This window comes from Mauremys reevesii, linkage group 25 (genome assembly GCF_016161935.1).
Source record: "Mauremys reevesii isolate NIE-2019 linkage group 25, ASM1616193v1, whole genome shotgun sequence".
Taxonomy (NCBI): Eukaryota; Metazoa; Chordata; order Testudines; family Geoemydidae; genus Mauremys; species Mauremys reevesii.
Window position 1 is genome coordinate 10,571,815 of NC_052647.1, and position 26,690 is coordinate 10,598,504.

The window sequence follows — 26,690 nt, forward strand, 5'->3', positions numbered from 1 at the left end:
GGGGGGATCAGTCACTCTTCCAGCTGCCACAGCTGGGGGGGGGATGGCAGGGTGACCAGATGTCCCGATTTTATAGGGACAGTCCCGATTTTGGGGTATTTTTCTTATATAGGCTCCTATTACCCCCCCACGCCCGTCCCGAATTTTCAGACTTGCTGTCTGGTCACCCTGGGCGGGGGGGAAGAGGGAGTCCCTGGGAGGGAGCCTTGCTGGGGGGGGCCCAGGAGGACAGGCCTCTGCGGTTGCAGCTCACATGAGGGAAGGGGCCCTACTTGTAGGTGGGGGAGGGGGGACAAACAAAACACAACTGGTCCCCTCCCCCTCGCACCCCAAGGCATCCTGCTGTCCAGAATGTCAGCTCCGTAGGTGGGGGGGGGCGGGGCCTGAGCTGACACCCCCTGACTGCTCCCCTGTGCGAACTAACGCAGCCAGGATGCAGTGGGCCTCCCCAAACTACATTTCCCAGGATGCACTGAGGCCACAAAACTACACTTCCCAGGGTGCTGTGGGACTTAAAAAAACTACATCTCCCAGGATGCCCTGGGACCTTAAAAAGTACATTTCCCAGGATGCTCTTGGGAATGGAGCTGAATTTTCCCGGATGGTCCCTGCCCCCTGTCATGCAGCCACCTCTGGTGTGGATTGTGGCAGTTGTTTGGGGCCAGAAGTGGCAGGGACTCCCAGACCCCCATGAAAGTTGCACTGGGAGTTAAGGATGTTGGGTGCAATCCTCAGGGCTGGCACTCGGCCAGGCTGCCAGGGTTGGCTTGTCATTGCAGCGGGAATTGAGCGAAGATACCTGGCTTCTGTTCCCAGCAGTGGGGTAGGAGTGGGGTCTAGTGATTGTGGGGGGCGGGGCGGGGGGGCGCCGGACACCAGGACTCCTCCCTTCTATCCTGGGTTCTGGGGTGTGAGTGGGGTCTAGTGGTTAGAGGAGATGGGAAGGTTAGAGCAGGGGGCTGGGCGCCAGGACTCCTGGGTTCTATGGCTGACTCACCCACTGATTCAGTGTGTGAGCTCAGGAACACCACATCCCTTAGAATCATAGAATCTCGGGTTGGAAGGGACCTCAGGAGGTATCTAGTCCAACCCCCCACTCAAAGCAGGACCAAACCCAACTAAATCATCCCAGCCAGGGCTTTGTCAAGCCTGACCTTAAACACCTCTAAGGAAGGAGATTCCACCACCTCCCCAGGTAACCCATTCCAGTGCTTCCCCACCCTACTAGTGAAAATTTTTTTCCTAATGTCCAACCTGAACCTCCCCCTCTGCAACTTGAGACCATTACTCCTTGTTCTGTCATCTTCTACCACTGAGAACAGTCTAGATCCATCCTCTTTGGAACCCCCTTTCAGGTAGTTGAAAGCAGCTATCAAATCCCCCCTCATTCTTCTCTTCTGCAGGCTAAACAATCCCAATTCACTCAGCCTCTCCTCATAAGTCATGTGCTCCAGCCCCCTAATCATTTTTGTTGCCCTCCACTGGACTCTCTCCAATTTATCCACATCCTTCTTGTAGTGTGGAGCCCAAAACTGGACACAGTACTCCAAATGAGGCCTCACCAGTGCTGAATAGAGGGGAATGATCACATCCCTCGATCTGCTGGAAATGCCCCTACTTATACAACCCAAAATGCCATTAGCCTTCTTGGCAACAAGGGCACACTGTTGACTCATATTCAGCTTTTCGTCCACCGTAACCCCTAGGTCTTTTTCTGCAGAACTGCTGCCCAGCCATTCGGTCCCTAGTCTGTAGCAGTGCATGGGATTCTTCCGTCCTAAGTGCAGGACTCTGCACTTGTCCTTGTTGAACCTCATCATATTTCTTTTGGCCCAATCCTCTAATTTGTCTAGGTCCCTCTGTATCCTATCCCTACCCTCCAGCGTATCTACCACTCCTCCCAGTTTAGTGTCATCTGCAAACTTGCTAAGGGTGCAGTCCACACCATCCTCCAGATCGTTAATGAAGATATTGAACAAAACCGGCCCCAGCACCGACCCTTGGGGCACTCCACTTGATACCGGCTGCCAACTAGACATGGAACCATTGATCACTAACTGTTGAGCCCGACCATCTAGCCAGTTTTCTATCCACCTTACTGTCCATTCATCCAGCCCAGACTTCTTTAACTTGCTGGCAAGAATACTGTGGGAGACTGTATCAAAAGCTTTGCTAAAGTCCAGAAATAGCACATCCACTGCTTTCCCCTCATCCACAGAGCCAGTTATCTCATCATAGAAGGCAATTAGGTTAGTCAGGCATGACTTGCCCTTGGTGAATCCATGCTGACTGTTCCTGATCACTTTCCCCTCCTTTAAGTGGTTCAGAATTGATTCCTTGAGGACCTGTTCCATGATTTTTCCAGGGACTGAGGTGAGACTGACTGGCCTGTAGTTCCCTGGATCTTCCTTCTTCCCTTTTTTAAAGATGGGCACTACATTAGCCTTTTCCCAGTCATCCGGGACCTCCCCCGATCGCCATGATTTTTCAAAGATAATGGCCAATGGCTCTGCAATCTCATCAGCCAACTCCTTTAGCACCCTCGGATGCAGCGCATCCGGCCCCATGGACTTGTGCTCGTCCAGCTTTTCTAAATAGTCCTGAACTACTTCTTTCTCCACAGAGAGCTGGTCACCTCCTCCCCATACCGTGCTGCAGAGTGCAGCTGTCTGGGAGCTGACCTTGTCTGTGAAGACAGAGGCAAAAAAAGCATTGAGTACACTAGCTTTCTCCACATCCTCTGTCACTAGGTTCCCTCCCTCATTCAGCAAGGGGCCCACACTTTCCTTGACTTTCTTCTTGTTGCTAACATACCTGAAGAAACCCTTCTTGTTACTCCTAACATCTCCGGCTAGCTGCAACTCCAAGTGTGATTTGACCTTCCTAATTTCACACCTGCAGGCCTGAGCAATACTTTTATACTCCTCCCTGGTTATTTGTCCAATCTTCCACTTCTTGTAAGCTGTTTTTTTGTGTTTAAGACGAGCAAGGATTTCACTGTTAAGCCAAGCTGGTCGCCTGCCATATTTACTTTTCTTCCTACACATCGGGATGGTTTGTTCCTGCAACCTCAATAAGGTTTCTTTAAAATACAGCCAGCTCTCCTCGACTCCTTTCCCCGTCATGTTATTCTCCCAGGGGACCTTGCCCATCAGTTCCCTGAGGGAGTCAAAGTCTGCTTTTCTGAAGTCCAGGGTCTCTGTTCTGCTGCTCTCCTTTCTTCCTTGTATCAGGATCCTGAACTCGACCATCTCATGGTCACTGCCTCCCAGGTTCCCATCCACTATTGCTTCCTCTACTATTTCTTGCTTTCCCCCTGTATGAAGAGGAGGGGCTGGGAGGCCAGTCAGAGCTGTAATGCCCCAGACACACAACTGGGCTGAAATCCTGCCCCACACTCTCCTGACCCTATAGCTAGCATGATCTGGCCAGCCCCCTTGGTCCATGCTACCCCATATCAATCCTGTCAGAGCTGAACCTGTCTCTGAGGAGCAGCACTTCCCGTAGGTCCTATGTAAACAACAGTGTGGTGAGTGGCACAGGTGCCTGCTGATGGGGCAGGGAGCACGGGAGGGCCCTCACCTCTGGGGAGAGGAAAGCCCTTTGGGGTGTTTGTGCTGGGGGCATGCCGTTGGGGGGGGGCTGTGTGTTGGGGGGCCTGTCCCACCCTGGGGAGACACAGAGACCCCTATCCCAGGAGGCTGCCGAGCCGGCCCGTGCCCCAGCACTGCATCCACTGTAAATACTCCGTGACCTGTGTTGTCACCGGGACCGTCCTTTAGCGGTAGGGTGGGGCTGAACGGCTGTCACACGCAGCCCAGCCCACAGGCGGCGCTGCAGACGTGGTTATCGACTGTGACACAGATTCAGGTTCCTGTCACCTTGACACACTGTCTCTCTCTCCCCCCATCTGCCTGAGCACCAAGGTGGGCGAGATCATAGCTACCATTCCTGTAGGCCTCTCCTGGTGAGAGAGAGAGAGAGACGAGCGTTCGAGCTTCTTCTCCAGGCCGGGGGAAGGTGCTCCAAGCCTCACAGCCAAATACAATGGGGGGGTGATTGTTTAGCATAAGGAGGTTGGACATTTTCTAAGGGACCCATCGAGGGGAAGTGGCTTCTTAACACCCCTGCAGTCGTAGGCCAAAAAAGGGGGGTTAGCTGGTTTAGGGTGACCCGATGTCCCGATTTTATAGGGACAGTCCCGATTTTTGGGTCTTTTTCTTATATAGGCTCCTATTACCCCCCACCCCTGTCCCAATTTTTCACATTTGCTGTCTGGTCACCCTAAGCGGGTTGCAGATTGTTGGAATAGCCATAAATCCAGTGTCCTTATTAAGCCCGCGGCTTTTGGCGTTTTACTAACGTCGTCCATTTAAGCTCCCAGGCTCAGCTTGCGAAAGGGCTGCGCAGGTTTCCTTTGCGGACGAGGCCGGAGAGGTCAGATGTGGAGTGATCACTTTGTGAAAAGTGCCTGCCCACAGGGGACAGGGTGGTTTTGTCCTTGGTCCCTGCAGTCCGTTCAAGAGCGCCGCGACGGTCCGGTTTCACCCACAGGGCTGCCCTTGGGGCATTTGGTGCGATAGGCATGTGGCGGTCCCACGGGTTTCGAAAGGTGTGTTGTGTCGAGATCTGTCGGCAGGTTTTGCATCTGTTGTTCTGGCAGGGTCTGGCGTCGCTTTGAGTTGGTGGGTTCTGGTCTGTGGGGGAGCTGGCTTCTGATGATAAATCTGGCAAGGTTGGAGGGTTGTTTGAAGGCCAGAAGAGGAGGTTCAGGAAAGCTTTCTTTCAGGATGTGGTCCCCATCACGTCTGGGTTGTAATTGCTGAATGATACCTCGTTTGGGTACCAGTGTGGGGTGGTCGGTGACAACTAGGGGCAAGTGGTTGGGGGCGGGGGGGTTATTTCCATATTAAAGCAGGTTCTCTCGGGGCATTTGGGTGGCCCATTCCACGGTGTGATCTACTTCTCTGGTGGAGTGTCCTTGTTTGGCGAAAGAGGTTTTACATGCGTCGAGGCCTTTCTCCTCGGAACGTGTTCTGTGGTACCTGAGGCCCAGGCGGTAGGTAGCAGAGTTCTGGGTGTGTCTGGGGTGGTTACTGGATGTGGAGGTAGGTGTGGTGATGAGCTGCGGGTTTCTTGCAGACAGTTGTCTGTACGGTTCCGTTGTTGGAGCTGATGGTGGTGTCCCGGAGGTCGATGCTGGTGCGGGCGAGTTCCAGAGAGAGATTGATGGATGGAGCGGTGGTGGTTGAAGTTGTGGTTGAAATCCGTGAGGGAGTTTAGGTCGTCCGTCCAGAGGAGGAAAATATCCTCACTGTATATCATGGGTTTCGTGGTCCATTTGTCCAGCAATTCTTCCACAAGGTGGCCCTGGAAGATGTTGGCTTATTGGGGAGCCACCCTAGACCCCAGGGTTGTTCCCATGGTTTGGACAAAGTGTTTGTTGTGGAATCTAAAAGTGTCTGTCAGCCTCCCCCCACCCCACCCCCCATCATTTTCTACCCTGTTGGCTCTGGGAGAAGGCGCCAAGGGGCTGGTTTGAAATGTACCAGGTGGGCGCTGGAGGGTGCCATCGGAGACCGGAGTGGAGATTTCAATAGCCAGTGAGAGACGATCGGGCGGGGAGAAGCTGTAAAGGGCCGTGATAGGGCATGTCACAGCTTCAGGGTAGCTGCCCCCGTGTTCCCACTCCACAGTCCACCAAGGGCACCATCCGGCCGTCACCTCTGGTGGGCACAGACCCGCGGCCCACTCCCTCTGACCAGCTCTCTGCATTACACCGTGATATCGCCAGCAAGCCAGAGTGTAACTCCTGTGTCACCCCTGCCTGGCCCTCTGGATATCCTCATATATGGCCCAGCCACCCCCTACCAAGCCAGTCAGAGCTGAACCTGTGCCTGGGGAGTAGCACTTCCTGTAGGCCCTACATAAACAACAGCGTATGCTTTGCTTTCTCTCCAGCGGCTGTGGCCAGGGTGTTGCCTGCCCTTGTAAGCAGGCTCGGCAGAATACTAGGGTTATTTTACATCTGTCAGTCTATAAAGTGCCACTGGACTCTTTGTAGGTTCATTTTTGTATCATTTCAGTGGATAAAACTGAGGTTTATTTTTAAGCCTTTTTGTCTCTTTGTATCTCTGTAAATGTTCACAGTTGGGTGAAATTCTGGGGTTTAAGCTTTTTTATTATTATTATTATTTTGATGGATTTAAATGTTCGCGGTTGTGAGAAATTGTGAGGGGGCCTCAGACAATGGGATGGAGGAGGCTGACAGTAATGATTTAATGACAGTAGCCGCTGAAGAGGCAAAGAGTTAAAACTTTATAACCACTAAACCCACAAATCATACGTCAGATCAAATCACCTGTCCAACGTTTAGCCCAAACTCCAGCTCGAGTACGTTCTCGAGCAGCGTTTTGCTTCCCTTGCCTGTCTGCACATTTCGATGATTATCAGTGGAAATAACTTTCCGTCCATTTGCGTGGACTGCAAAATCGATGCTTCTCGACACTCGCCGATCGAAATCTAATCCTTCCAAGCTTAGTTATAAGTCACCACGGAGATTCTTCTAAGCCAGCCTGTTTATTAGTGTTAAAACAATCGAAGAACCTACGTGCATGGTAAATAGCTTATCGGGGCTCACCCACATCTCTAGTCTAGGGCCCTGGTAGATTCCAGTCCTTAAAATCCCACAACTGGGTTTTTTCCCCATGGTTACAAGTTCATCGAGCCATCATTTCGTTATACATCTCAGGCCTTTTATCTTGGCCTTCTGTAGAAGTGATCACCAGACAAAGTTCCCTCTCTCCAGAGCGTAGCTTCCAAAGGCTGGGGTTTTGCATAACTGGAGTTGGGGAATTTGCATTCGCCTCCCCCTAGAGATTCCCCAGGAAATGTGCTTCTTGGCCCCAAAACCCCGTGCTCGTCTGGCACATTTTCAAGGTAGTCTTCTGAGCTCCCAGATCTCACATCTCTTCATGCGATCCCGGCCTACAAGAATCTGTACATTTAATACAGGAAGGGTTTTGAAGGATACTGCTTGAAATTGGCATAACTGTTGCAGAAACAAGGTGGGGGGAGGAAATATCTTGGACCAACTTCTGTGGGTGGGAAACACAAGCTTTCGAGCTTGTCTCTTTCACCCATCCAGGATATTACCCCACAGGCCTTGCGGTCTCTAATATCCTGGGACCAACGTGGCTACGGCACCGTTGCACCATCACAGGACGCAGTGGCAGAGTCGTTTTCACCGGGGTGCACAGAGCTGCTGGTGTATTTGGAGTTGTCAGGAGAGGGGGAGACCTGTTTTGTTCATAAGAAGAACATAAAAACGGCCGTACCGGGTCAGACCAAAGGCTCATCCAGCCCAGTGTCCTGTCTGCCGACAGTGGCCATTGCCAGGTGCCGCAGAGGGAGTGAACCTAACAGGCAATGATCAAGTGATCTCTCTCCTGCCATCCATCTCCACCCTGTGACAGACAGAGGCTAGGGACACCATTCCTTACCCAGCCTGGCTAATAGCCATTAATGGACTTAACCTCCATGAATTTATCCAGCTCCCTTTTAAACCCTGTTATAGTCCCAGCCTTCTCAACCTCCTCAGGCAGGGAGTTCCACAGGTTGACTGTGCGCTGTGCGAAGAAGAACGTCCTTTTACTTGTCCCTTGCAATTGGCTTGGGGCACAGATGTTGCTGTTAAGTTTGTCTTCCTTTTCCTCCACGTGCTGGCATTTCCATCTGAGACGGCAACGTGCGACGGCACCAGCCGCTTCTGTTGGTGGTGCGAGACAAGGGGGAGCCAGCGGAGCGCCGCACAGAGAGCCGGGGACGCAGTCACCGTGACGGGCTGGGAGAACAAACTCCCCATGCGAGTCTGAACAAATCGTAAGAACATAAGAACGGCCGCACTGGGCCAGACCAATGGTCCATCCAGCCCAGTATCCTGTCTGCCCACAGTGGCCAATGCCAGGTGCCCCAGAGGGAATGAACAGAACAGGGAATCATCAAGTGATCCATCCCCTGTCGCCCATTCCCAGCTTCTGGCAAACAGAGGCCAGGGACACTTCAGAGCCTGGTTTTGCAGCCCTGCCTGTCCTGGCTAATAGCCATTGATGGACCTGTCCTCCATGAACTTATCTAGTTCTTTTTTGAACCCTGTTATGGTCTTGGCCTTCAGAGCATCCTGCGGCGAGGAGTTCCACAGGTTGTCTGTGCGTTGTGTGAAGAAATACTTCCTTGTGGTCGTTTTATACCTGCTGCCTGTTAATTCCATTGGGTGACCCCTAGTTCTTGTGTTATGAGAAGGAGTAAATAGCACTCCCTTATTCACGTTCTCCACACCAGTCGTGATTTTATAGACCTCAGAGATCTTATTCCTGGCTGGGGCCTGTCACCTTTAAAACAGCCAAGGGCCACCAGCTCCCATTTCCTGGGTGCTGCTTTTGAGCAAACGCCGAGGAAATGGGAACTGAGCCTGGCTGTCCTTTTCCCCCCTGAAACCTTCTCGCGTCCTTCACTAACACCGGGGGGCGCTGTCCTGCTCCCACACTGAGTTCTCGCACATCTGGCTCATGTAACATCTGTCTTTTCAACGGCATCGCTCCCCTCCGTGCAGTGAATCTCTCTGGGGCTGGGGGCAGACAAATGTTAATGCCCTTGGACAGTCTGTTTATGATGTTCCTCCTTTGGGACGTTCCCCCTCAGCTGCGCAAAAAGGAGGCAGCGTGGCCTAGTAGGCAGAGCACCAGAGTGGGATTTGGGAGATGCAGGTTCTGTTCCCGGTTCTGCTACTGGTCAGCTGGGTGACCTGGAGTGAGTCGCCGCCTGGCCCCGTGCCTCAGTTTCCCCATCTGTAGGCTGATTCTGACCTGCTGTCACAGATCCACAGGGTTGGGGCAACCCCCTCAGCTTTTAAACAGCCCCTTGGAGGACCCCTTCAGAGTGCCTAGCCCCCACGGGCTCCCGCGCTTCCTTCGGGGCAGGCCACGCAGCGTCCCCACCTCTGAGCCTGGGCCTCTGGGCTCCGAACTCCTGCTTCGCTCCGTCAGCGCCGCCCAGCGAGTCTAACGGAGACGCACTCCTGGCTCAAGACCTTGTGTCCTCTTCAGGGATCCAGGCACCACAGCCAGGATCTGCGGCGACACCCACCAGGCGTCGCAAAGCCGAGCGGGGTTTATTAGTCAGCTGGACCACGGCAGCGGAAAGTCCTTACGTTAGCACAAGACAAAGTCCAGCCTGGCTCACACCAGGCCTCCCCCTGGCCACGCCGCTGTGGGCTCTGGACCACGCTGCCCTTGTGCATCCCGGCGGGCGGCAAAAACCCAGCTCTTGTTCTGCCTCCTTGTCGCCTCTTGGGCCCTCGTCCTCCTCCGGCTCCAGGCTCCAGCTTTGTCCCAGGAGCAGAGGTGACCTGGCTTCTGCCGCCCCCGGGGAATGGTCCCAAGGCAAGTCAGTCACTTGGTAACAACAACCGTCGCCGCCTGCCTTGGTAAAGGGCTGTGGGATCTGTGGAGCCTAAAGGCTTGTGAAAGGGCTCTGGCCTTCCGCCCCCTTTCCAGTATTTGTAACTCCCCAGCTTAAATGGGGCTGTTTATACAGGGATCCCTGGCCCGGCGCTGGGTGCAGCCACCTCTGGGGTGGGGCCTGGGGGCTGTTTATACAGGGATCCCTAGCCCGGCGCTGGGTGCAGCCACCTCTGGGGTGGGGCATGAGGGCTGTTTATACAGGGATCCCTAGCCCGGCACTGGGTGCAGCCACCTCTGGGGTGGGGCCTGGGGGCTGTTTATACAGGGATCCCTAGCCCGGCGCTGGGTGCAGCCACCTCTGGGGTGGGGCCTGGGGGCTGTTTATACAGGGATCCCTAGCCCGGCGCTGGGTGCAGCCACCTCTGGGGTGGGGCCTGGGGGCTGTTTATACAGGGATCCCTAGCCTGACTCAGGTGTAGCCACTTCTGGGGTGGGGTTCAGGAGCTGCTTATACAAGGATCCCTCACCTGGCACTGAGGTGCAGCCACCTCTGGGGTGGGGCATGGGGGCTGCTTATACAAGGATCCCTCACCTGGTGCTGAGGTGCAGCTGTCTCTGGGGTGGGGTATTCAGGGGCGGCTCTAGCAATTTGGCCGCCCCAAGCAGTCATGCGTGCGGGAGGTCCACCCGAGCCGCGGGACCAGCGAGCCTGCAGCTGGTCCTGGAGAATATCCAGCAGCATGTGAGAGGAGGTCACCGAACCGCGGGACCAGCGCACCCTCCGCAGTCATGCCTGCGGAAGGTCTGCCGGACCCGCCTGCCGCCCTCCAGGGAAAATGCCGCCCCACGTACGCGCTTGGCGCGCTGGGGTCTGGAGCCGGCCCTGGGGGTATTGCATCTAGGGTCAGTTTAAAGCCTGGGCTGGAAGGGGGGGGGGCGGGTTCCACGGGCACAGAGACCTCCTGACCTGGCCTCAGATGCTCGCAGATCCTTCTCCGCGTCCCCAACCCCAGCCCGGCCCCCGCTAATGATGGCTCCATCCCAAGTCAAATCCTGGGGGGTGGAGAAGGCAGGGAAGTGGTAGAGACAGAAAGGGGGGGGGAACCAGACCCCCCCCCGCTCCTACTGGAACAGTCACTCCCCATTTATGCCTGGGGTGGGGGTTGGCGGTGAGCTCGCAAGAGGAGGAAGAAGAAAGATCAGGGGAAGGGGAGATGGATCCACACAGACCCCCACCCCCATCTCTTCCGTGGGGAGAATCCAGGCACCCCCCCCCGGCACACACCCAGCCCGGCCAGGGGGAGCCTCTAGACAACCCCCACCCCAGCCCATCTCTTCGGGGGGGGGCGGGACAGATGCCCCCCGCCCCTCCCATCCCTGCCAGGGGCGGAGCCGGACAGACCCCACCTCCCTAGCGCCCATCCCCGCTGCCAGTCTCTGGGCTGGGCTCCGATCGCTGCTGGTGGATTAAATATCTCCGCCCTCCTGCCCCCCCCCCCAAATATCCCCGCCCCGCCCGTTGGCTCCCGGCCCGCCCCCGCCCCGTTTGTGTGTTGCGAAGCAGAACGTGACTGAGGCGCTAAGCGGCTGTTATGCAACCGGCTGACCCAGTAACACACATTCCGGCGCCGGCTGCAGGGACCGGCCGCCACCGCCCGCGGGGACCGGCCCGAGAGGTACCGAGCCCCGCCCGCGGGCCGCTGGGGGGTCGGTTACCGGGGGGGGGGGGCGTGTGTTTGCAGGGGTGTTGTGTGCGTGAAGTGTGTTGTGTGGCTCAGAGTGGGGGGTGTGTGTGCGCGCGTGTTGCGTGGGTAAGGGTGTCATGTTTTGTGTATTTCGGGTGTGTACATTGTGGGCCGTGTGTATTGTATTGCGGCGTGTGTGTGTGTTGTATATTGTGTGCGCGTCTGAGGGTGTTGTGTTTGGGTAATGTGTTTTGTGTGTTTGGAGGGGGTGTTGTGTGTCTTCTGTGTACGGTGTGTATGTCTTGTGTGGGTACTCTGCTGTGTGTCTAAGCGGGTTTGGATGATGTGTTTTCTATGTTTAGGGGTGTGTGTGTTGTGTGTTCAGTGTTATGTATTGTATTTTGTGTGTATTGTATATTGTGTGTGTAATGTGTTGTCACTCTAAGCATGTTGTGTTTGTATGATGTGTTTTGTATGTTTTTAGGAGGTGGGTATGATGCATGTATTCTGCTGTGTGTATTACATGTTGTCTGTATAGTGTGTATGTCCTGTGTTGTGTGTTCTGTGCATAAGCATGTTGTCTGTGTAGTGTGTGTATATATGATGTGCTTTATTTGGTAGGTAGTGTGTATGTATTGTGTTTTGTGTATGTTTGTGTCATGGGTGTATGTATGATGTGTTGTGTATGTTTGGGGGGTGCATTGTGTATGTGGTGTGTGTATGTAGTGTATACATATCCTGTTCTGTGTATATGTTGTTTGTCTTGTGTGGTTACGTAACTGTGTGTTGCGGCTGTGTGTATTCCTCTTGTATTGTTTGTCATGTGTCTATGTTGCACGTATGTAATGTAAAGCAGTGTGTGTGCATTGTGTATATGTATAGTGTGTTACATGTGTGCTTGTAGGTCTGATTCACTGGGGTTCTGTTGTGTGTGTATCTATTGTGCGTTGTGTCTGGATATATTGTGTGCACATGTTCTCAGTGCTGTAATTGTGTGTGTGTGTGTGTACGCACATCTATTTGTGGCACATGTGTGTGTCCCTGGAGTATCCTTCCCACAACACTCCCCAAACTCTTCCGTATCAAAGCCCTGACAACACACACACACACTCACACACTCTCACACTCTCTCTCACACACACACACACACACTCTCTCTCTCTCTGCCTGAACATTCCCAGTCACTCCCCTCAATCCTGACCTACTTTTGCAGGGCGTGTGTAGCAGGCAGAGCCAACCCAAAAGCAGGCCGGGTGGGCGGGCGTGTGTGTGTGTGTGGGGGGGTGAGCAGGAGGGAGAAGGTTTTGGCGCTCTCTGCTGAGGGTGAATTTGGCCCTTTGGGGGGACACACACAGATTTGGGGAGTGGGGGTGTATTGTGAAGCAGCAAAGTTGGGGTCCTGGAATCTCAAACCATGGGAGCGCTGTCTGGAAAGTGGAGGGAAGCTTGTAAATCATATGTGCATGTGTGTGCACACACACACACACACACTCTTTATACATACGCAGACCCGCCCCCTCTCCCACACACACACGGCATATGCACACACACCCCATCTACACATACACAGACATCCTCCATACAAACACACCCTCACACCCCCCACCTACACACACACCAATATTCCCCCAGTACACCCACACCCTCAACCCCCATCCACACACACGCACACACACATATCCTCCGGAACAAACACTCCCCATCTACACACCCACAGACATCCTCCGGTACAAACACACCCACACACCCGCTGTCTATGTACACACAAACATCCTCCAGTACACACAGACACCATCTACACACACACAGACATCCCCCAGTACACCCACACCCTCAACCCCCCATCTACACACAGACAGACATCCCCTAGTACACCCACACACCCGCTGTCTATGTACACACAGACATCCCCCAGTACACCCACACCCTCAAACCCCCATCTACACACAGACAGACATCCCCTAGTACACCCACACACCCGCTGTCTATGTACACACAGACATCCTCCAGTACACACACATCCCATCTACACACCCACAGACATCCTCCAGTACACCCCCCCATCTACACACACACACATCCCCCAGTACACACCCACACCCACTCTCCATATTACACCCCTCTCCCCAGATTGACATGGTGCCTTTCTCTCCCTGCTCCGATCCTGGCTAGCTGGGGTGGATGGGGTAGTGAGGGGCAGGGCTGTGGGGCAGATGGAGCTGGGGGCTCTGTTGTGTTGGGGGTGGGCATAGGGCAAGGGCTGATGTAGCAGCAGAGGGAGATGGGGGGTGTCCAATCCGCCCCCCAGTCCTGCTCCTTCCTCCTCTCCCCTCACAGAGTCAAACCACGGAGCTGCTGATTCCCACTGGGGGAGTGACCCAGCTCGACTCTCCCCACCTGGCTGGGCCGAGCCCTTCGGGGCAGCCTCTGGCTGAGGGGCCCCGATCCTGGCTACTGTACGGGGCGTTACGTTAGCCAGCTGGGCTCATACTCCACCAAGGTGAAGGGTGAGCCCCAGGCTGCCACCGGGCTGCGTATGGGAGGGGGGCATGGGGGCCCCCGATTTATAGCAACGGGCCATGCAAGGATCCCAGCTTTATCTGGGGTGTCGTCTCCATGCGCCGAATGCTGCTGAGGGGGAGATGGGCTTGGGAAGTCTCCCGGTAGCTGGTTAGGGGAAGTCCCCATCACCGGATCAGCTCGGCTCAAAGGCCAGGGCTGGGGTTGAATTGAGTCCGATCTTCCTGTGGTGCTAGGGAGCGCCCATCACCGTGGTATCTGGGCAGATGAAGGGGCAGGTAAATTGGATATCCTCTTCCTGAGGCCTGTAGGCAACCCACGCCCACCCCACTCTAACCACTCGACCCCACTACCCTCCCGGAGCTGGGAACAGAACCCAGGAGTCCTGACCTCCCGTCCTCTCCTGCTCTAACCACTGGACCCCACTCCCCTCCCAGAGCTGGGAACGGAACCCAGGAGTCCTGACCCCTCTGTCCTCTTCTGCTTTAAGCAGCAGACCCCACTCCTGCCCTCCCCCAAGCTGAAACAGAACCCAGGAGTCCTAATTCCCAGCCCCCGGCTCTAACCACTGGACCCCACTTCCCTCCCAGAGCTGGGAACGGAACCCAGGAGTCCTGGCTCCCATACAGCTAGCACTGAAGGCTTCCCCTTCCCGTTGTCTCATGGGACGAACGCCCTGCCCCCCGTCCCATGGAGTGAGGATAGGTCAGCGCTGCGTGTGTGTGTGTGTGGTGGGGGGGGTGGCGGGATCCCAGCCGGGACGTGTGGCTCGTGCTCTGTGCTGTCCCCGGAGCAGGGGACAGGCTGGGCGTGGGGCTGATAAGGGCAGGCAGGGAGGCCCCAAGGTTGGAATCAAAGGGTTCAGAGCGTTTCATGGCTGGGAAAGTGACCTAGCACTGCTGGCTCTGGGAGGGCAGTGGAGACTGGTGGTTAGAGCAGGGGCCTGGGAGCCAGGACTCCTGGGTTCTCTCCTGGGCTGTGAGAGGAGTGGGGCCTGGAGGGCTAGGGCAGGTGGGGGGGCATACGGGGCTAGACGGGCCCATGGGCCTGATCCCGATCCCAGGCACAGGGAGGGTCGGGCAGATATAGGCTGTATTGGCCTGTTGCTCGGCTGGATCCAGGTCCTGGCGCGGGGTGAGGCGCCCGGGCTGGCCCGGAGGCCTCGCCAACCAGGGGGACGGTGCCATGGGAAGCGATGGCTCTGCTCCAGCCCCGCCAGGGACAGAACATTCCTGCCTGGCAACGCGGGGCGTTATATAAAGTTACATCATGAGGTGCTGGGAGCCGGGGGTGAGGGCTGTGCTCCTGGGGGCCGGTGCTGGGAGCCAGGCAGGATTGAACCCCAGGTGACTGCATGGATCCAGCCACGGCCACGTCTCCTCAAGGGACTCGCCCAGGGGTCCCAGAGCTGGGGAGGTGCAAGGTCCCTGCAGCGGGGGGGGGGGGGGGAAGAGGACATGGACTGTGGAGAAGGATCCTGAGTCAAGAGAGTGGGGTGTGGCTGGGAATCCAGACTCCTGGATTCTATCCCCAGCCCTGGGACGGGGGTGGGGTCTAGTGGTTAGAGCTGGGGGCCAGGACTCCTGGGTTCTATCCCCAGCTCTGGGAGGGAAGGGGGGCGGGTCTAGTAGTTAGCGTGGGGAGCTGGGGGCTAGGACACCTGGGTTCTGTCCCCAGCTTGGGGAGAGGAGTGGGGTCTAGTGGTTAGAGCTGGGGGCTAGGACTCCTGGGTTCTGTTCCCAGCTCGGGGAGGGGAGTGGGGTCTAGTGGTTAGAGCTGGGGGCCAGGACTCCTGGGTTCTGTTCCCAGCTCGGGAAGGGGAGTGGGGTCTAGTGGTTAGAGTTGGGGGGGGCAGGACTCCTGGGTTCTGTTCCCAGCTTGGGGAGGGGAGTGGGGTCTAGTGGTTAGAGTTGGGGGGGGCCAGGACTCCTGGGTTCTGTTCCCAACTCGGGAAGGGGAGTGGGGTCTAGTGGTTAGAGCACAGGTGGTTTGGGAATCAGGAGTCCTGTGTGCCTAGGTTGCGTTATACCAGCTGAGGATCTGTCCTTGTTAGCAGCAGGCTGGGGAGGGGTTCGCAGGGGGCTTTTCCCCTCACCACCCCCTCTGCACACAGTCAGTTTCACAGCTCTGCTTGTCCCCTGCCAGCCCTGCGCTGTTGCCTTTAGCTCCCCACACTGGGGTCTCTGTGTGTGGGTTTAACACCCCCTAACACCGCCGCAATCGCAGTCCCCCCCCCACGCACTGCCGGTTCCCTGTAGCAGGCACTGAGGTGTCGCTCAAGCTCCTAGCTCTGGAGAGGACTGGTATGATCCTGGGAGGGCAGTTGCTGTGACCCCACACACGTCTCCCCTAGCCTGGGATCTGATTCTCCTGTGGTTCGCCCTCCTTGACCTCGGGAGAGTCACTCCGGAGTCAGACCCGGGCTGTGGATAGTTCCTTCTCAAACCTGTGGCTGGGGCCTTGGCAAGCGGAGATCCGCCCCCATTCCTCATCCGCTCCCTCGCCTTCTATAGCTTGGGTGATGTAACCCCCCGGTTGGCCAACACGGATGTTGAGTTGCTTCCTTGGCTCTGGTTTAGTGGGTTAGTAGGGCAGAGCCACTCCAAGGGCCGAGCCTGAGCAGAACACAGCGGTGGTGGGTGGACTGCACTCAGCCAACCTCCTGAGAGGTACCTGGGGGCAAAGAGAGGCACCGAGAAGGGACCTGAGAGGGTAGGGAGACAGGTGGACCTGTCACCAGCTCACCCAAAATATGATGTGTTTTTTTCTAAAGCACCAGCTCCTGGAGTCATGTGACACATGAGGACCTCAGTTTTTGTTTACATTTTGTAAAGGTAGACTGCTGTTTATTAGGTGTAATACGGTGAACGAGGACTCCGTGTGCTGGTGCTGCACGTTATGTATTAGGTGTATTACGGGAGCGCCCTGAACCCCGTTGTGCTAGGGTTGGATGGGTGTGTATAGGGATGGATGGATGCATATGGATGGGTGGATGTAGATGGGGATGGATAGATGGGTGGATGGGAATGGGGATGGGGATGGATGGATGGATGGGAATGAGGATAGATGGATGGAGATGGATGTGGATGGATGGATAGATGGGTGGATGGGGATGGGGATGGATGATGATGTGGTGTATGGGGATGGATGGATGGGGATGTATGATGATGTGGTGTATGGGGATGGATGGATGTGGATGGATGGATGGGAATGGGGATGGATGGATGTGGATGGATGGATAGATGGATGGGGATGGATGATGATGTGGTGGATGGGGAGGGATGGATGTGGAGGGATGATGATGGGGTGTATGGGGATGGATGTGGAGGGATGGGGATGGATGATGATGTGGTGGATGGGGATGGATGGATGTGGATAGATGATGATGGGGTGTATGGATAGATGGATGGGGATGGATGATGATATGGGGGATGGGGATGGGTGGATGGGGATGGGGATGGATGATGATGTGGATGTGGAGGGATGGATGTGGAGGGATGGATGGGGATGGGGATGGATGTGGAGGGATGGGGATGGGGATGGAGGATGATGTGGTGGATGGGGATAGGTGGATATGGATGTGGATGGGGATGGATGGTGATGGGGTGGATGGGGATAGGTGGATATGGATGTGGATGGGGATGGATGGTGATGGGGTGGATGGGGATAGGTGGATATGGATGTGGATGGGGATGGATGGTGATGGGGTGGATGGGGATAGGTGGATGTGGATAGATGCGGATGGGTGGATATGGATGGGGATGGGGATGGATGATGATGGGGTGTATGGGGATGGGGATGGAGGGATGGGGATGGGTGGATGGGGATGGGGATGGATGATGATGTGGTGTATGGGGATGGATGGATGTGGATAGATGCGGATGGGTGGATATGGATGTGGATGGGGATGGATGGATAGATGGATGGGGATGGATGGATGTGGATAGATGCGGATGGGTGGATATGGATGGGGATGGGGATGGATGATGATGGGGTGGATGGGGATAGGTGGATATGGATGGGGATGGGGATGGAGGATGATGGGGTGGATGTGGAGGGATGGATGGGGATGGATGATGATGGGGTGTATGGGGATGGATGTGGAGGGATGGGGATGGATGGGGATGGATGGATGGATGGGGATGGGGATGGATGTGGAGGGATGGGGATGGGGATGGAGGATGATGGGGTGGATGGGGATAGGTGGATATGGATGGGGATGGGGATGGAGGATGATGGGGTGTACGGGGAAGGAAGGGTGAATGAACAGACAGACTGACCAAGTAGCTCAGACGGACTCCCAGGGAGCCGCCCTTTGCCGGAGGGCGCTGGTCTCTGCCTTTAGGTAACCCAGTAGCCCAGGGCAATGACACGGAGCTGGGAAGTAGGTCAGCGGCTCCCTTCATACCAGCACATCCAGGCGACGCCCAGACTTGCCCTCACCCGGAGTACACACCCGGCCCAGCCCACCGGCGGCTCCACGTGCCATGAGGACACGGGGCCAGTGCCTGGGGCGGATCCTCCCTGGGAGGGGCGGGGGCTTGTTTGGGTGGAAATTCTCATACAGCCTTGACCTAGAAAGAGAAGAAAACAGAGTAGATGGTGGGACGTGCCGGGAGAGACTCAGCAGAGAATGCCATGCTGCAGGCAGCTCAGTAGGGGGTGCTGTGCTGCAGGGAGCAGGATGGGGGCTCAGCAGGGGGGGCTTGTGGATAAGGCACCGGACACCTGGGTTCTCTTCCCAGCTCTGTTACTGGCCTGCTGTGTGACCTGGTGTCCCTGCCTCTGTCTGACTCAGTTTCCTCTGCTCCCCTGTGTCTATGTAGATTGTAAACTCCGTGTGGCAGGGACTCTCTGGCGCAGCGGGGCTCTGCTCCATGACTGGGGCACTTTGGTGCCACCGTAATACACCTAATAAATGACAAATAAAGGAGGGAGGAGTATCCCCCCATTTACAGATGGGGAAACTGAGGCCCAGAGCGATTTAAGGGGCATCAGGCTGGTGGCTCGGTGAGGGGCAGACGCTTTTGCAAACTGGGCCCTAAATAAGGTCTTAAAAATCTGGCCCCGGTCTTCCGGGGGCATGAGATACCTAACTCCCATTGGACCCAAAGGTGCCTAAACCCCTTTGGTGATCTCGGTCCTCGCCCCAGATCTCTCAGGACACAGCTTCCACCCCCCGTTTCTCTCCCCTCCTGGCTCAGCTCCTGCTCAGATCATCTCTCTGGGCGGCATCGGATCCCGGCAGCGCGGAGCTAAGCCGCCCAGGCCCCTTTGCTGCTTCCAATCCCCCCTCTCCTCCCTGCCCCATAGCCCCGTAGCCCCATTGTTCCTCTGACTTTCACACAGAGCCTCTTTCTAGGCTAGTAGGTTGCTGGCGACGCGCCCAGGCCTCAGCAGCGGCGTTGTGCAATATGCCAGCAGCGGACCTGTTTTGACTGCCTGGGCTGATAAATATTCAATGTTTACTGACCTATATTCCTAGTGCTCACATCTGCCGGGTGGGCGGGGGCGTCCAGGCCGAGCGTGCTGCTCCGCACCCCCCCCGGCTCGCGCGAGGGCGTGGATACGTTCCTCCCCGGGACTAGGTCAGTTGCACAACGGGTTCTTGTGACCCACTGGGCGTCCTGCCTTATGCAACCCACCTCCCTGCTCCAGCCCCACTGGCCTCCTTCCGGGAAAGAGCCAGTCCAGGGAAGGAGAGTGGGAAGGCGCCTCTCTCTTTTCGTCTGCTCCCCTCTGCCCAGGGTGGACGCGCCCGGGCCGATTGCCCTGCCACTGCCCGTACGTGCCACACTGCAGCCGCCCTGGCAGTCAAAGCAGGGGTGCTGGCAAGGTGGGGGTGTGATGTGTGTTGCACTGTGTGATGTTGTGTGCATGGGGTACCGTGGTGGGGGTGCCATGTCTGATGGTTGGTGTGTACTGTGGTGCTAGCTGTATTGTGTGTGTTGGGCTGTGTGTGGTGTCTGGGGGGGCCAAGGTGTAATTGTGTCATTGTGCAGTGTGTGATGCGTGCACGGTGTGTAATGTGTGTTGTGCCATGTGTGTGGTGTCTGTGTGGGGGATGTAATGGTAAGTGTGCAGTGTGTGGTGTGCAGTCTGTAGTGTGGGTGTGTGGTGCTGTGTGTAGTTGTATGGTGTGTGCGATGTGTATGGGACAGTGTGGGTGTTGGGTAGTGTTTGTGTCAGGTCTGTGTGGGGTGCAGTGTGTAATTGTGTAGTGTGCAGTGTTTGTGTGTGTGCAGTATAGTGTCAGATATGTGACATGTGCATGGTGTTCAGTGTGTATTGTGTGTTGTGCAGTGTCTGTGTAGGGTGCGGTGTGTAATTGTGTAGTGTGCAGTGTGTGCCTGCATGGTGTATGTGTGCAGTGTGTGATGTGTGTGCGGGGTGCAGCATGTACAGTGTGTGGTGTGTGATGTGGCATGTGTATTGTATAGTTGTTGGCAGGCAGTTTGCAGTGTGTATCTGTGGGCAGTGTGTGGCATTTTTGTCATGCATGGTGTGTGTTCACACAGTGTGCAGTGTGTGAGCTTGGGGTACACACTGCATGTGTGGTGTGCAGTGTGTAGCTGTGTGCAGTGTGCATGGTGTGTGCATATGCAGTGTGTAGTGTGTGCGTGCAATGCACTGTGTATAGCTGTGTGGTGTGCGGTGTGTGCTGGTGTGTGCAGTGTGTAGTGTCTGTAGTGTGTGTGTGTGTAGTGTGCACTGTGTGTGTATGCAGTGTGTAGTGTATGTGCATGGTGTATAGTGTGTGTGCAGACACACACTATACACCATGCACACACACTGCATACACACACAGTGCATACCACACACACACACTACAGACTACGGTAGTGAGGTGTGCAGTATGTGTGTGTGTGTGGTGTGCAATGTGTAGCTGTGTGGTGTGCAGTGTTTAGTGTGTGTGCACGGTGTGTAGCTGTGTGGTGTGTGCTGGTGCAGTGTGTAGCTGTGTAGTGTGCGTGGTGTGTAGCTGTGTGGTGTGTGTGCACATGGTGCGCAGTGTGTATCTGTCTGGTGATTGTTGGTGCAGTGTGTAGCTGTGTGGTGTGTAGTGTGCGCAGTGTAAAGCTGTGTGGTGTGTGCCTGGTGCGCGGTATGTAGTGTCTGTGTGGTATGTGGTGTGTGTGTGTGTGTGTTTGTGCGTGCGTGCCTGGTGCGCGATCTGTAGTGTATGTGTGGTGTCTGTAGCTGTGTGGTGTGTGTCTGGTGCAGGGTGTGTAGAGTGTGTGTGTGTGTGTGTGTCTGTAGCTGTATGGTGCGCAGTGTGTAGTGTGTGTGTGGTGTCTGTAGCTGTGTGGTGTGTGCCTGGTGCAGTGTGTGTGTGTGTGTGTGTGTGGCTGTGTGGTGCATGCCTGGTGCGCAGTCTGCAGTGTGGTGTCTGTAGCTGTGTGTAGTGTCTGTAGCTGTATGGTGTGCGGTGTGTGGTGTCAGTAGCTGTGTGGTGTGGGCCTGGTGCGTGGTCTGTAGTGTCTGTGTGGTGTGTGGTGTGTAGCCGGGGCAGCCCTGGCACCCGGCAGGCCGTGGCACACGCGTCGCCGTAGCGGGGCGGAATGTGGGGTGTGCTGCCCGCTGGGCCCGGAGGCCTCTCCCGCTCTGCCCAGACCTGCTCGCCTGTGGCTTATGTAAGCGGCTGAGAGGGGTGTGACGTGCTGGGCCGCGGTCCAACCACCCTCTGTGTCCTTCCTTCTAGGTGTTCCCTCCTCCTCCTCCTGGACCTGACACGGCTCCCACCTGCCTCCCGCCTCACATCCCGCAACATCCGCAGCCCAGCCGCGTCTCCGCAGCCAGCCTCCCGGAGCGGGACACGGGTGCCAGAGCTTCCCAGCGCGCCCGGCAGGCACGGAACGGACCCAGCTGAGCTTGAACCACCCGCCGGAATCCCACAGCCCCTAGCGGAACGGCAGCTCCTCCAGGCGCCCAGAAGATGGTCCACAGGTGCCCAATGTACCTGCCGGTGCCCGAGGGTGCCCATCGTGGCTCGTTGGTCGCAGCCGGAGGGCCACTCACGGCAGCAGCCTGCCTGGATACCGGGATTGTTAACTGCTTGGGCTGAGGAGCTAGCAAGAATCGTCCGTTCCAGTGGCAGAGATCTGGGGTGCGTTATCCCCGTGGCAGAGATCCAGGGTGCAGTGTCCCAGTGGCAGACGTCTGTGGACCCATATCCCGGTGGCAGAGATCTGGGGCGTGCTATCCCAGTGGCAGAGATCTGGGGCGTGTTATCCCCGTGGCAGAGATCTGGGGCACGTTATCCCCGTGGCAGAGATCCAGGGGGCAGTGTCCCCGTGGCAGACCTCTGTGGACCTATATCCCCGTGGCAGACATCTGGGGTGCGCTATCCCAGTGGCAGAGATCCAGGGTGCAGTGTCCCGGTGGCAGCCGTCTGTGGACCCATATCCCGGTGGCAGAGACCCACGGGTGAGTTCTTGAGCCATCTGTAACCTCAGCATCTCGACCCTTCCCCGGCGACTATCCTGGGCGCTCTGAGGGCGCCGAAGGAATATCGGGGGTCAGAGCCGGGGTGACCTGGGTTCTATTTCTGGCCCTGCGATGGAGGCTCTCAGCTCGCCTGGCCAGTGCGTGGCAGGGGGCGTCCCCCCGGAGGGCGTGATGCAGCGGGCCCGGGCGCTGAAGGGCAAAGCCAGCGCCAGCTGCCGGCGCAAGCGGGAGTTCATCTCGGACGAGAAGAAGGACGCCAGCTACTGGGAGAAGCGCCGGAAGAACAACGAGGCGGCCAAGCGCTCGCGGGAGAAGCGGCGCTTCAACGACCTGGTGCTGGAGAGCCGGGTGCTGGCGCTCAACGAGGAGAACCTGCGCCTCAAGACGGAGCTGCTCCAGCTCAAGCTGCGCTTCGGGCTCATCAGCACCGCCGCCTTCGTGGAGAAGAGCCAGCAGCTGAGCGCCGCCAGCCGGGAGCGCGCTGGGGGCAGCAGCGGCTACTCCAGCGCCTCCTCCCGGGCCCAGCACTCGGAGGACTCGTCCGAGACGGAGCAGTCCGGCCGGGACGCCGCCGGCGCCAAATACTCGCCGCGGGGCTCCCTCTCCGACATGTCCGACGGCTCCTCCCGGGACAGCCCGCTGCCGCGCACGCCGGGGGAGGCGCAGGCCGTGAGCAGGGCCCGGGGGGATGACGTGGCGCTGCGCCCCACCGATCCCCAGGCCCCCGCCTCCCGGGGCGTCATCCTCTTCAGCGCCAACGGCTTCACCGCGGTGGAGCCGCCCCGAGCCTGGGAGGCGCCGGGGAGGGGGGACGGGGCAGAGGAGGAAGAGGAGGAGAAGGCCCTGGCGAGCTATGCCCAGCAGATTCCCGGGGGTCGCCATGGCGACTGTGAGGCCTATTGCCAGCAGCGGGAGCTGCAGGGCCCCCCCGAGGCGTATGGCTGCCCACGGGCCGAGGGCTACGGCGCCCCTGCTGGCTTCCTTGGGGAGGAGGAGGCGCGGGAGGCCAGGCCGGAGCCCATGGAGATGGCGGTCGAGCCAAGTTCCCCCTTTGCGGGTTACTCCAGTGAGGAGAGTGGGGAGGAGCCCGGCTGGGGGTGCCCGCCCGCCCCCTACCCGCCCGCCCCGGACGTCAAGCTAGCCGCCCTGCCCCACAAGCTGCGCCTCAAGTGCCGGGCCCACAGCAGCGGTGGCCAGGACCTGGGCCCTGAGCCTGGCGCCACCGGCTGCCAGCAGGAGGTGCCAGCCGACTGGGAGAGCGAGAGGCAGGAGGAGATGGCGGCCCTGGTGCGGCAGGCGCTACTCCTCAACGGGCACCCCCCCACTGCCGGCGCCCTGGACAGCCTCCTCTACTGCAGCCCCCCACCCCCCTCAAACAGGCCGGAGCCTGGGGACTTCGCCGGCGGGTGGAGGGGCAGTTGCCACGATGAGGGCACCAGGCCCATATGAGCATTGCCCCCGAGCGGGGCACGGACCTTGAACAGCTGCTGCCTGGGCAGGGGACGTGGACAAAGCCAACACTCCCTGGGGATCTGCCCGGCTGGGATCCAGTGAGCAGAGAGATCCCTGTCCTGCTGGGCCTGGGGATCTGCCCGGCTGGGATCCAGTGAGCAGAGAGATCCCTGTCCTGCTGGGCCTGGGGATCTGCCTGGCTGGGATCCAGTGAGCAGAGAGATCCCTGTCCTGCTGGGCCTGGGGATCTGCCCGGCTGGGATCCAGTGAGCAGAGAGATCCCTGTCCTGCTGGGCCTAGAGATCTGCCCGGCTGGGATCCAGTGAGCAAAGAGATCCCTGTCCTTCTGGGCCTAGAGATCTGCCCAGCTGGGATCCAGTGAGCAGAGAGATCCCTGTCCTTCTGGATCTAGGGATCTGCCGGCTGGGATCCGGTGAGCAGAGAGGTCCCTGTCCTGCTGGGCCTGGGGATCTGCCTGGCTGGGATCTGGTGAGCAGAGAGGTCCCTGTCCTGCTGGGCCTGGGGATCTGCCTGGCTGGGATCTGGTGAGCAGAGAGGTCCCTGTCCTGCTGGGCCTGGGGGCCTGCCTGGCTGGGATCCGGTGAGCAGAGAGATCCCTGTCCTGCTGGGCCTGGGGATCTGCCCGGCTGGGATCTGGTGAGCAGAGAGGTCCCTGTCCTGCTGGGCCTGGGGGCCTGCCTGGCTGGGATCTGGTGAGCAGAGAGATCCCTGTCCTGCTGGGCCTGGGGATCTGCCTGGCTGGGATCCAGTGAGCAGAGAGATCCCTGTCCTTCTGGGCCTGGGGATCTGCCCGGCTGGGATCCAGTGAGCAGAGAGATCCCTGTCCTTCTGGGCCTGGGGATCTGCCCGGCTGGGATCCAGTGAGCAGAGAGATCCCTGTCCTGGGCCTGGGGATCTGCCTGGCTGGGATCCAGTGAACAGAGATCCCTGTCCTTCTGGGCCTGGGGATCTGCCCAGCTGGGATCCGGTGAGCAGAGATCCCTGTCCTGCTGGGCCTGACGATCTGCCCAGCTGGGTTCTGATGAGCAACAAGATTCCCATCCTGCTGGCCTGGGGATCTGTCGAGCTGGGATCCAGTGAGCAGCAAAATCCCTGGCCTGCCGGGCCTGGGGATCCAGAGAGCAGCAGGTTCTGCTTGGCTGGGCTTACAGATCTGGGAGCTGTTGGACGGTTCCCACCAAGCCAACATCTGAGGCCCACGTGCTGGGTGGGGCTGGCTTTGCGGAGAGAACCAAGCGGGGTCTCCCCCCCCTTTGGCTTTGGAGCCCCCAGGAGGGTGACAGCGGGGTGCAGCCAGGGCCTGGGACCAACAGCCTTCTTCATGCCGGGACTGTCTCACCAGCAACGCCACCAGCGGGACTCGTGGGGTGGGGGGATTTTCTGAGTCAGGAAACATTTGATGAAAATAAAATTGTATCTTTAAAAAAAATCCAAATAAATGTCCCAAAAGGATTTTCCAAAGCGCCGGGGAGCCGCTGTGCGGGGAGCGTGTGGAATGAGAGAAGGAAGGAAAGTTGGATGGATGGATGTGTATGGTGGGTGGAAAATAGATAGATGGGGGGGGTGATAGATAGATAGAGAAGAGTGGCGATAGAGGGGGTGTATGGTAGGGTGCCAAGAGAGCAAATGTAAAAAATTGGGGCAGGGGTGGGGGGTAATAGGACCTTATATAAGAAAAAGCCCCCAAAATTGGGACTGTCCCTATAAAATCAGGACATCTGGTCACCCTAGTGTACGGGGATAGATAGAGGGGGGTGGATGGGGGTGAGTGGCTGGATGACTGGAGGGATGGGTGGAGCGGTAGGTGTGCACAGCATTGGATGGATAGATTGGAGGGGGTGCATGGGGCTAAGAGAGGGGTGGATGGGGGTGGGTGGCTGGAGGATGGATGATTGGAGGGTGCAGGGGCTAGAGAGAGGGTGGATGGGGGTGGGTGGCTGGAGGATGGATAGATTGGAGGGTGCATGGGGATAGAGAGTGGGGGTGGGTGGCTGGATGACTGGAGGTGCATGGGGATGGAGGGGGTAGGTGTGCACAGCATTGGATGCGGGATTGGAGGGTGCATGGGGATAGAGAGGGGTGGATGGGGGTGGGTGGCTGGAGGATGGATAGATTGGAGGGTGCATGGGGATAGAGAGGGGTGGATGGGGTGGCTGGATGACTGGAGAGGATGGATAGATTGGAGGGTGCATGGGGATAGAGAGAGGGTGGATGGGGTGGGTGGCTGGATGACTGGAGGATGGATAGATTGGAGGGGGTGCATGGGGATAGAGAGAGGGGGTGGATGGGGGTGGGTGGCTGGAGGGGATGGATAGATTGGAGGGGGTGCATGGGGATAGAGAGAGGGGGTGGATGGGGGGTGGCTGGATGACTGGAGGGATGGGTGGAGCGGTAGGTGTGCACAGCATTGGATGCGTAGATTGGAGGGGGTGCATGGGGCTAGAGAGAGGGACGTGTGGGGGGGCATGGATGGATGGTTACATAGGGGAGGGGGGTGCAGGCTGCACACCCTTGGCTGCTGGAGGGGTTGGGGTGGAGCCAGGAGGGGGCGCTGTGCTTGCAGGTGGCAGCTGGTCCATACGAGGTGGGTCTCAGACACCAGGCCTCCCCCTGTTTTCAGAAGAGGGGGTCTGGGCCTGCGTTTTTTGCTTCCCACCCCCTTTTGGGGGCTCAGATCCACAGTGGCCCCCATGTTAAGAACCCAGGGGCTCTGCAGCCTGAACCCCTGCTGACAGGAAGGGGGGTTAGGGCAACTGTACCTTGGGGTATACCCCAATACCCCCCAATACCCAGGGGCCAGCACGGAGCGGGAAGGGTGCAACCAGGAGACATGGGAGGAAGCAGGGCAGTATTGCCTAATGGTCTGAGTGCAGCCCAAAGAGCCAGGACTCCTGGGTTCTATCCCTGGCTCAGGAAGTAGAACCCAGGAGTCCTGGCTCCCAGCTCCCCCTTCTGCTCTAACCACTAGACCCCGCTCCCCTCCCACAGCCAGGAGTCCCCCTATGGCAGCCTCAGCAGGTGGCAGAGTGGGGTGCTGGCAGGGGGCACTGTGTGGTGGGGGGGGCAGGTAGGGGGCATCTCTCCCTGCCACTGCTCCCCCAGT

General features: G+C 57.7%; 1 protein-coding gene across 4 annotated transcripts; it reads left to right on the forward strand.

Moving 5' to 3' along the window:
- Positions 1 to 672: 672 nt before the first annotated feature.
- LOC120390806 lies at positions 673 to 24,971 on the forward strand. Of its 4 annotated transcripts, none has more exons than XM_039513691.1 (2): positions 673 to 823; positions 21,369 to 24,971. In XM_039513691.1, exon 2 carries the CDS (start codon positions 22,226 to 22,228, stop codon positions 23,561 to 23,563), a length of 1,338 nt encoding a protein of 445 aa, XP_039369625.1. In that variant the 5' UTR covers positions 673 to 823; positions 21,369 to 22,225; the 3' UTR covers positions 23,564 to 24,971. The 4 variants fall into 4 exon arrangements, with proteins under 4 accessions (XP_039369625.1, XP_039369624.1, XP_039369622.1 ...); XM_039513690.1 differs by lacking the exon at positions 673 to 823 and adding an exon at positions 11,027 to 11,137; XM_039513688.1 differs by lacking the exon at positions 673 to 823 and adding an exon at positions 19,318 to 19,502.
- The last annotated feature ends 1,719 nt before the right edge of the window (positions 24,972 to 26,690 follow it).

Coding starts and splice junctions, on each gene's coding strand:
- LOC120390806 (XM_039513691.1), top strand. CDS start 22,226: ATGGAGGCTCTCAGCTCGCCTGGCCAGTGCGTGGCAGGGGGCGTCCCC.